The 11262-nt window shown below is 39.2% G+C and overlaps 1 protein-coding gene across 1 annotated transcript in view; it reads right to left on the reverse strand.

Moving 5' to 3' along the window:
* Positions 1-10398, reverse strand: part of LOC139445919 (histamine H1 receptor-like) — a 113601-nt gene extending 103203 nt beyond the window's left edge. Inside the window, exon 1 of the mRNA XM_071227174.1 lies at positions 10123-10398. Within this exon, the coding sequence (XP_071083275.1) occupies positions 10123-10371 (249 nt within the window). The 5' untranslated portion in view covers positions 10372-10398. The remainder of the gene's footprint in view (positions 1-10122) is intronic.
* Between the last annotated feature and the right edge of the window lie 864 nt (positions 10399-11262).

An 11262-nucleotide genomic window follows, 5' to 3' on the forward strand; every position in this document is an offset into this window, starting at 1 on the left:
TTTGCTGATGTTAAAACATATTAGGTCATTAGGTAACATCAAAATAAAATCATACCAAGCAAACGTTCGTTTGTATCACATGCTCACTAAAACGGATTTCAAACATAAAAAACTTAAGACACGTGGATTTACACAATGTGTAATTTTCTTTGGACGGGAAAGTCTTCAACAAACATGACAACACAATAATCCCGACGGTAGCAATGTCGAATTTTAACTATTGTGTGCTGTTTATGAATGGGTCTACACGAATCATGACAAGAACATGAACAAGTGTTTTTCAAGGCGAAGGTCGCGTTATCTGTGAATGAACTTCCTGGAGTTGCCAACTGCTTCCAATTCCTATAAATTGGTCCAGGCTTGGAGGACAGATAACGAATTGGACGTGATCGACTCTGCCTGATTTCACGTTCTCAGAGACAGTTTGTGTCATGCCCGCTCTGATGGACTGGTTTGATAAGGTAACGTCGATGGCAAGGACCAACTTAATAGAATCACAATCTCTTTTCTGGTGAACAGAATGCGCGTATGATGAGGAAATTAACTAACAATTTAATAATCGTGAGCCTAATTCCACCGGCCAACAGGGCTGTAGCGGTCGAGGTAAGTAGATGGTCATTCATTATATCTTCTGATTCTAACTGATGGCGCTCTGTTCCGTGGAACTCGTTCTGGCCTTCTTGTGAAGATGCTGACTGACATTTAAGGACAGCCGAGAGCCATTGCTTCTTTCCATCATGCTCTTGTCCTGGATACAGGAACGTGGGTTCCATAACGACAGTCACGCAACTCTTTTTCTGCAATGGTGTCATCACGTATCTGGATAGCTGTTCAAAGCAGCTTTTAAACCAACTCACTCACGCACTGTCTGCATTTGTCGCAGTAATATAAAACGTCAATGCCAGAAAATATTCAGTTATCCGACGAAACAGATTTCATTGGGCCTAAAAGCAAAAGAGTAGTGAAAATTTTATCACTGGATCACTGAAAATCAGTATGTTCACTAAAAGAGTAAGCGTGCTCTGTCCTACCCGTATCACCCGCCAGTCACACAATTAGCATAAACAACAATTCGCATAACAATACGAAAGTACACCTATTCTTAACATGGCTTTGCCTACGGCGTTAACACTAGCACGTTGTCGAAAGAAAAAGCCTATCAAGAAAGCAGTATTACGGCAACCAAGTAAGTCGAGTATTTCAATATCTTTTTTTCTGATGTACAGACAGAAAGAAGATTCAGACCCCAACAAATATGGCGTTTTCTTGGTAATATTTCGAAAGGGGCTATATCAATACCTAACCATATGTCAGAAACTGAAGCAGATAGGCCACAGGGTGAGAGCATTGACCTAGAATCAGACCCAAGTTTAGGTATAATATTTATTAAACTGCATACCGAGTTTATTTTTATGTAAATGAAACTTGAAAGAACTGGTGATAAATGTGATTATGACTGTTTAACCACCACTCATTCCTGTAACAGTTTGTAGAACGTAATCTGTGGCTGGGTAATTATGTGGAAAAATATATTAGGTTTAGTGAACACTGGGATGAGAAATGAATAAACAACCACATGATCCCTACCGTGTTTGAAAAGTTCTAAATTTATTCACAAAAATCAAATTATATTGTGAAATATTCAAACCATGTAGTAGTAATTTTGAGTGCTGAATAAGAGCTAGTACAGTTCATCTTTATATAATATCGCCAACGTAAGATATTTCCAATTGAAACTCAAACATATGTTGAAATCATCTGAGAGGTATACATTTAACTCCTTGGGCCTTGCAGTTTGTAAGAACTGGTGACTATGGTTGAAATCCATATGCCATAGGGTTAGCTTTGGAAGAATTTGCAAGGATCGAAAGATACTTCTAGGAAAAAATCGTTAAAGCAAATTTACCAAAATCTTATTTCTTCAGACTAACACATTTTATTACTGTCAATAATGACAAAAATGAGTAGCAGATTTCACGATGACATTATACCGTTTCTGCAACTACAGCCAATCCCTTAGAGAATTCAAGCAGAATGGCATCTGCCTGCTCATGTCCATACGAAGATTGCACGATTGAGGCTAAGCCCCTCATTTATCAGCTTAAGACGAGAGGAAAGAGGCCTAATCCAATTTTGCTATGCTTGGCTACGCATACCTAACTGATTTCAAATTGCTACAAACCCTATTTCACGTTATAGCGTTAAAAGTTAGTTAGCTGCCGTTTACAGGAAATTAGCAGCATTTTGTTTTGAAGCGCTCACGGCCCCGATAGCTGGTTGCTTCCAAGACTCGATTTAGCGACCTAGATCACTTAGGGAGCACTCCAGAACCACCGGCAGAGTTAATCCTCCAAGGAAACTGGAAAAAGCAATTCCGGTTAAAATGATTGAATTTATTTCTGGTAAGGGGATTTATTTTGATCAGAATGTCTCGAGCTCTGTCTTGACAAGAAGTTTCAGAATTTGAATGTTTGTATGATGGTTATTTTGTATTTCGTCGAATGTCTTACAAAACATTCCGTGTCCCTGTACATTTATTATACGTAAATAGCTCATATTGATTAAACCTCAAGGACACTACGACGCTGAGAGTCAGGACTTTATTTAAACAGAAAGTCTATATCTTTTGAACCACACAAAGGAAAACAAAGCTGAAAGGGACAGAAAATAATTAGAACTTGGAAAATATACTACTGAAAGTTCAGACCAGAAAAAAACAATTACAGAACAAAGCGGAATGCAATGTGTTAACTTCAAGCGAATTCAAGAAATCAAACTTCAGATGAAAGCAAAGGTAATGCAATATTTTTCTCCAAATTCGTTTCGATCTTTTCACAGGTAAACCATTTGTAACCGACACATACGACATGGCCTCCAAAAGGAAAGCTAAGGTTACTCTTAAGTAAGGCGGGGGCACGTGTGGCCCAGTCGTCTAAGGTGCAGAGTTGCGTCCCTTGGGCACGCCAGAAACCTATGATTATGGGTTCGAATCCCCGTTCCCCCAAATATGATTCTAGGTTTGTCAGCACCATACCCGTGCTCGTGGGTTTCACTAAAGTGGTAGAGATCTGAGATCTGCATCACTTCGGGCTTTCCTCCCACATTAAGCTGACACGCCGCAATAATGTTAAAAGCGGCGATAAGCCCAACTCACTCACACGCTCACTTAAGTATGGCGGTTACGAGAGTGGTGGCGCTGGTACCCTGTAGCTCAACGTCCACCAAGATGGCAGATAACCTGATGTGATACTGTCAGCAACAAACCGGTGCTTGTGGACTTCGCCGAAAGAAAATATTTCATCCTATATTAGGCTGACGCAACATCTCTAATTAAACATTCATGCAGACTTCAAAAAAATATTATACCATTCCTCTTTTGTTCAAATGTTATAAGTATATGTGGCCCTTAGATACTGGTAAAATGCTGTATCTCATCTCAATGCACCAATAACCTGATCGGCAAAGCTTGCGTCTTGGAATAAATATGTGTCCTGTTCATATTGGCCAACGAGTTAATTCGTGTCGGGAAAGCCTGTAAATGATGTCTTGGATTTTAACCACTCCGAGGCAATGAACATGGTGCTGTCAAACCAAAAACCTAATAAAGGGAATCTGAGGTTTGAACCCACGGTCATAGGTTTGTGGCACGCCTAAGGGTCGCACGGTGTACAACCTTACTCACTAACTCATCCTTTTGGTCGCAACTCAACAGTAGTCTTCTCGGATGCCAAGCGAGAGGTTCCGGTGGCCTTGTCTGACCCTAATCCTAAAAGGGCCCTTTCACTATGACAAATGTTATATCTAACAAAGGTCTGTAAACATATCAACCAATCACAATCCAATACGAGACAATACAAGTGATCAAGTCCCTTAGGGCCTTTAAACGGTATTTAACGATCCCGCTACATCAAAGTGATCGTAATGCAATTGTCTGTTCACCGAATGAATACAACCGTTCTCATATCAGGAACAGTCACACCTATTTCGCATCGTCACCCGACAGACAAGAATAATGGTCGTGTTACATTAATAATAAACACAAGTCGGAGTTGGGTGATGTCTCTGTCTGCTAAATATACACACAAAATCATAGCGAGAGGAACTCAGGGCCGAAGCTTGCTTATCTCCTCAGGGTATTCCATGTGCGAAATGACGGCCATTCTCAGAGACGCCAAATTGTAACCATGCCTCATAGCCATGGCTTTGAATAGAGACTGTATTCTCTGGTGTTGACGTTTCATATTTGCTACAGCACTGCGATCACTAGAAACGCCCACCCACTGCGATACTGCATGGATTGAGCGTAACGAGAAATAGTACGTTTACATTCGGAACTAACTGGCCTAATATAATATGGCGGGTGGTGCTATCTTGGCGCATTATTGACTGGTAGTAGCTGTATGGAAATTACCACAGGTGTCTGGGATTATCAATATATATGAATCAGCGTATTATTCCTATGTATTTGCTGGCTTTGTATGTAAGATTATTTATTGAAATTGAACACGGATCGAAAGAAGAAAGCATTGACGGAAATGTGTCTTTGCTAAACTGATTTTCATAATTTGAAGTTTGTTGTATGATGAGAGAACATGATTGGGTAAGGTCGCACTTATATCGTAACATAGGCATGAATCAAATTTTGTCATTTAGTCAATATGTATTACCTAGCAACACCATTATACATTGACGCATGGGATGTCAGGTGTCGCTGTAGTGCATTATGGATGGTATATAAGAAAATCGCACAGACAAACATATCACATATACACATGCACACACATAATCACAAATGCATAAAATTATACAGTTCATGAAGTAGAAGATACATAATAGTTTTAGTTCTGACACGGAATAAACTGCATGTACCACATACCATTGACATTCATCTTCTATATGGTTTACAGTTAAGCATGGCAGTACATGCATACTTGTTCATTACAATACAAATAAACACTGCAAGGTTGTTATAGTTCTCTTAGCAGTTCTCAAGCAATCTTGACTCTTTCCATGCCATTCTAGGACCACAGCTGTGTCGTGACTTGAATAAAAGCTAAAGTTGCGTAAACCATTCATTAGCTCACCTACTATCTATCAATTTAAGACTCAATAATGTGATGTTTGTATGTCATTTTCCATATATACACCTGAAACCTTTTTGCCATGAAAGCATATACATAAATGATTGATAATAATCGCGGAAAGGAAATGTCAGCGACGGGGAATACATTACTTCTCCACAGCTGATACTGAATTATATAATTTCCTTTGTGAGGTATTTTCATGTACAATCATAATAGTATGGGAAATCATTTATCAAAGTCATATTGAAGTACAGTAAACTACGTTTGTAACGAACTCGCTTATAACGAACTGTCGGATATAACGAATTGTTTCGTTTGGCCGGGCATTTGCTCTATCTCTCTCTCTCTCTCTCTCTCTCTCTCTCTCTCTCTCTCTCTCTCTCTCTCTCTCTCTCTCTATATATATATATATATATATATATATATATATATATATATATATATAATGAACTACGGTAATAACGAACTAACCTCGGTGGTCCATTTGAGTTCGTTATAACCGTAGTTTACTGTATGTATGAATGTGAATGTGTCGTCCCTATTATTAGAGAGAGAGAGGTTTTATTTTCATAACGTTAATATATTCCACAGTCATGTGCAGAACTATTATTACAAATACGGTGTCCAAAGTCTTTTAGTGTGAATCGTTATAATGAAAGCTTTTAGTTTTTCAAAGATGAAAGCTGTGATCATCCAATCAATACGGCCATGCAGAAGAAAACTGCACGTTAGCATGGACATCCAAGGCTGCTGCTCGCAACACCATCAACATGCCGTCGCGCATCACTACAAGCCGTATCTCCAGGCAATGGCCATCCAGTTCTCAAAGAGTGATTCAAGAGCACACATGGGCCACTGGCGCTTGGTTTAAATCACTCTTAATATTGCAGAACCATCGAATGTTAGCATGTGGGCATGCAGACCCACGCCACTGCCACGCATAGATCATGCATTTTTGGCATGTTTATGGTCGAAATAGCATGATGGATTTTCTTTTCCAAATGTCTTCAAACATAGGTTCATCTAAATACGCATTGATTATCTGTGGCCATCCGTTCAAATACACATAGTGTTTATGCGTATGGATACTTTGATGCATGCGCAAAATACGTGTATATCTGATTGACATGACAGCTCTCCTCGCTGCAATAGGCTGGAATGTCAATACTGTCGATATATCGGTAATTTATAACACTTAGCAACGGTATATATAATCATCGTATTACTATCTAGCCTGGTTTGTTGACATTGTTAGACAACAGATATAAAATGGACGGGCTGCTTGTGTCGACATGATGACCACTGTGTATTGACTATAAGCTGCTGATGTACATGTGTAATATTATCATTGATCAGGACGGCGTATTTCAGATATTGATGGAGTCTAGTCTATTGGTGAATTTCAGAATGACTTATCATCATCTTGCATCAGATCAGTGGGTAGCCTATTGGTTAAAGCCACATATCCATTCCTCATGTCGAAGGCCCAGGTTTGATTCTCTACATGGGTACAATGTGTGGAGCTCATTTCTGGTGCCCCGCGCTGTAATTTGCCTAATTAAACTCATTCATAAACCAGGTAAAGAAAAATGCTGACACAGATTTGCTGCGTGTTACTTCTTGGTGCTGAATGTTGCATATCTACACGTCCATATTTACGTTATTCAACATTACGTCATTTTTAAGTGGAACGCATTTTCGTGACGTCAAAATGTAACAAGATACAGTAAACTACGTACATAACGAACACGCTTATAACGAACTAACAGATATAACGAACTTATTTTTTAGTCCCGGCCATTTGTTGTATATATGCTGTATATACGCTTATAAGGAACTGCGGTTATTACGAACTAAAATTAGTGGTCCCTTTGAGTTCGTTATAACCGTAGTTTACTGTACTTGTTATCTCACTGTATAGATCTGATGTAGAAACTGACTGATCGATTCTTGCTATACTACGGTGACAGGAAAAGTGCATATATGTCGAATACGTACAATATTAAGGTTGTTCCGTGATAGATGTGTTTTATGTTGCCGCGATCTGCCACACTTGGCTGAATGATGTTGTATTTTACTGAATATTGCCGCTTTCGTAAATGTTATTGAACTGGATCGTTGTTCTAGCGTCAGTTTGTAACTCAAACCTGCAGACACGGAATTGATACTCTGTTCATATGCCATGTACTACCTGTTCAAAAGTAGCCTCAGTGATAGTACGTCAAGGCATTGCAATACTTTCATTTCCCATCTAGAGGTCTAAAACATCTTGGTATAGTCTTTGTCGAACAGGCTGTATTTCACCAATATATTACTTTAAAAACCATACCACACATGTTTAATCATTAAAAATATTTAATATGGATATGAATAACTGAAGAAATTCCTGAGTATATTTTCTCAACTTTTAGATTTTCGAACACACCAAAATGTGCCAAGATGATGTACGTTTTAATATTATAAAATGTTAACGCCAGAGGACAAGCAGCCTGGGCAACCAACCCATCGAAACAGATTCCACTGGACGTAAAATGATATGAATAAATCACTGAAAATCAGTGATGACACCAGGTGTTCCCGAAAAGGGGAAGCATGTCCTGCCCCATGGGTTACACCCTCCAGACACAATTTGCAAAAATAGTAACAAATTATGAATTAGGGGCAGAGGGGGTCTCGTGGCTAAACCGTTTGCTCGATCATCACGGCAAAGGAATCAGGCTTGAGTCCCAATATGTGTGAAGCCATTGGTGTCCCCTGCCGTGGTATGACTGGAATAATACTAAAAGTGGCGTGAGTAAGTATTCAAAGCAAGATATAGAACTCTACAAAGCGTCAGTCTTACAACATAATTCATAATCATATACAGCCGTGAAAATCCTTGTTAGAATTGATCTTCAGCAACCCATGCTTGTCGTACGAAGCGACTAACGCGAACGTGTGGCCAGACTCGATGACTTGGTTGATGCATGTCGTATCCCTATTGCATAGATCGATGTTCATGACGTCAATCATTGTCTGGTCCAGGCTCGATTATGTACAGACAGCCGTCATATAGCTTTAATATTTCTGAGAGCGGAGTTTAACGACAAACAAAATAAACAAACAGAATCATAAAAAAATACTGAATCTTATATTTTTACAATACAGGCACAAATTCATAGTAAAATTACGCGTTCATGTTTAGAATTCATATTCGTTATCACAAATCAGTCTTGACAATACGAGCCACATCAACGCCTTAGAGACTGCTATTAGATTGCTACTACGTTGATGAGGAGAGGTGGGTAATTAGTTGTCAGAGGGATTAACACGTGTTTTCAGAGTGGCCGTAGACATACGACCGACACTAACTACACCAGATCAAATGCAGTAAATTTCAGGAATGCCAACAAGTATGGATTTTCCGATTGAACCTTTGGTGTCTTCACAAGACATTTTGATCACGATACTCGATACTGTAAGTTACGGGGGCTAATAATTGACTCAAGTTGTTCGCAGGATAAGAAGCGGGATAAAAAGCGAATAGAAGTAGAAGAATCGTGGCGAAAATGGAGATGTTTTCATGTGTTACTATTTCTGCTTCAACCTCTAAAGCTATATGAAGAAATAATATCCCTGGTTTGAGTTTTGTAGCAGATACACTGGTCTGATATTATTGAAGCATGTTGGAGAACCAGTTCTATTCTTTGACATTTTATAAATAAATGTGCTGAAATAGGCGACATATAGTACCCTAGCCATTATTTCTATTTTGTTCAGGTCTATCAGATTTATATAAAAACCGCGAAACCTGTGATTATAAAGTGTTAGACAGGTATTATTCTATGTTTTCCCTGAGTTACAAATTTTATATAAAAGATTCCTCCGAATAGAGCGATATATGGTACATGTATACTTGTCCTGACAACACGCGGACTCACTGATGAAATTAAAACTTAAAAAACTTAAAAACGACCATACAAACGCAGATTCATCAACTTAAATTCATAACCTTCCTCATTCATATTCATGTATGTATCATATATACAATGTCATGTATTCGTCTACTCTTTAAGGTGTAATTTAGAAGTAGTAAACGCACTATTTGATCACCATGTTAATTCTGATATAACCACGTGTTAACACATGGCAATGTTTAGTCTAGGCAAGATAGGCTATGTCTTACGATGAAAACCCAGATACCAAACACTTGTAATACCGAACACATGTGTATTATGGGCAGTTTTCTATGCGCTGTTAGTATGGAAGCAGGAAAGCGAAGCTCCACCGAAGTAAACTGGAAACTTGTCATTTGTGGACATAATACGCATCACTGGTTTTCGTAAAGCATTGCCAACAGTAGACAAAAACTATCCTCCCGATTTCATAATATTATATTTCTAAAGAATACGCAATGTTAAATAACACATATCTAACACGAATGAAAGTATATCCATTTGTGTTTCATCGGTACTTATTTCATCATATATTATTAAATTAGACAAAGACTTTTTCAGCCAATGTTCGTCTCTGGAGGGGTCGAATGTCAAGTGATATTGGAACCTGTGGAAAGTCCAGAAACGGTGTTTCATTAGTGTAATGCGAAGACATTAGACACTAGGATCATGACAACAGATCGTATGTTATTTTAATAGCCACTCCTTCAATGTCAGCACAATGTCGGCTTGTTATAATTAAGAAAATGTTGGAAAATATGTACACCCGATACGAGCTCGACATGCACGTTGAGCACAGCACTGTATGTCCAGAAGACATGAAAATATTTTCTTCCTTATTAATAATAAAAAAGTTTTTCAATCGATTCCGGAAATGATGGGAGCTTTCAGATCCAGGGATATGTATTTACGGTGTAATAAATGACTGGATTGTAGATTTTACAAACTAACTGGACGGCCATAGGGAAATACAGAAACGCAGCCTTTTTATTGCACATATATGTATTTGAATAATAAACAGTATTTATATATATTGTGTATATTTCCTTGTTATAAACTACATTACCAACGAATATACAAAGTTATACCGTTCCACCACCTACCGTCTGGAGTCTCTTCTCTGTCCTGACTGCATGTAGTACCATGGCGTTTCCAACTATTGTAAGAAGACACAGAATAGTCAAAACAGTGCCTAACGGAATCTCGGTCCAGAGGTCCCGAGCAAGATCCTCTCCCAAATCTGAACCGTTCCAGGAACCGTTCCAAGAACCGTTCCAGTCCCAATCCCCTAGCTGGTCAAAAAAGTAATCCGTAGGAAATGTGACTGAAGTGTAATCAGAAGTGGACTCCATGTCCTGTCAGCTAACCCCAATCTTTCCTCATCGAATCGGAGGGACCATCACCTTAGATGCTGAAACAGGTAAAGAAACCCCCTTTCCTATGGCGTTTTCGGGTTCCTACAACCGACACCTGGAAGTTATCCAAGATTACCGACAAAACCTGAACCCCAGTAGTGCTCACCACAAACTTTATCCATTTGTTGCAAGTTGCTGTGAAAACGTCTGTAAGACATTTCCTTTCACACAAACGCACTCCTGAAGCAGCAGGATATGTATTGATAAAATTACACTTTTCCTTCTTTGTGTATAGAAAGCAGAGGAGGTAATGCGCTACGAGGCAGTACACATATTGTTGCCTATTCCTGCTCGCTAGGCTCGTGTTGAACGAGCGCCCCGGACTTACTCGTTACTCGGAGTGACAGCTAGCGGTGGTAGGCCGCGGATCGATACATGGTGATGGATTCTGGGTGAGCGATGTCCAGACTGGTCATTTTGCAACTGGATGTAGTGGACAGATTACGAGGGGAGGACAGTCCTTGCAATTGGCACTTGCCCGTCGTGTCTCACCTTAGCGTCACCTGGTGCAAGTATTGATCTCCTTTTCAAAGCCATTCTTAAACAATAACCTTTTCTCAAGAGGTATACATGACACGCTTGATTCTCGGTGTTCTCAACAAACTACACGCCGTTCAAAAGATACCAAAGTAGGTAAAAACAAAACGTAATTACAACGAAGTCATAAGTATGAGTAGGTCAAGTGAACAAACATTGCATGTGAAGATTTGTGAGCGAACACGCTGTGAGAATCTAAGCTAAGCACTGTGTTGTAAATGAGCTCATTGGTTTCTAATTAACCCATGTAAGCATGCATCTGTGACTCGATAACAAATCCCTCGATGGTAA

The sequence above is a fragment of the Haliotis cracherodii genome, unplaced genomic scaffold (assembly GCF_022045235.1).
Source record: "Haliotis cracherodii isolate W230 unplaced genomic scaffold, xgHalCrac1.p SCAF_6, whole genome shotgun sequence".
NCBI lineage: Eukaryota > Metazoa > Mollusca > Gastropoda > Lepetellida > Haliotidae > Haliotis > Haliotis cracherodii.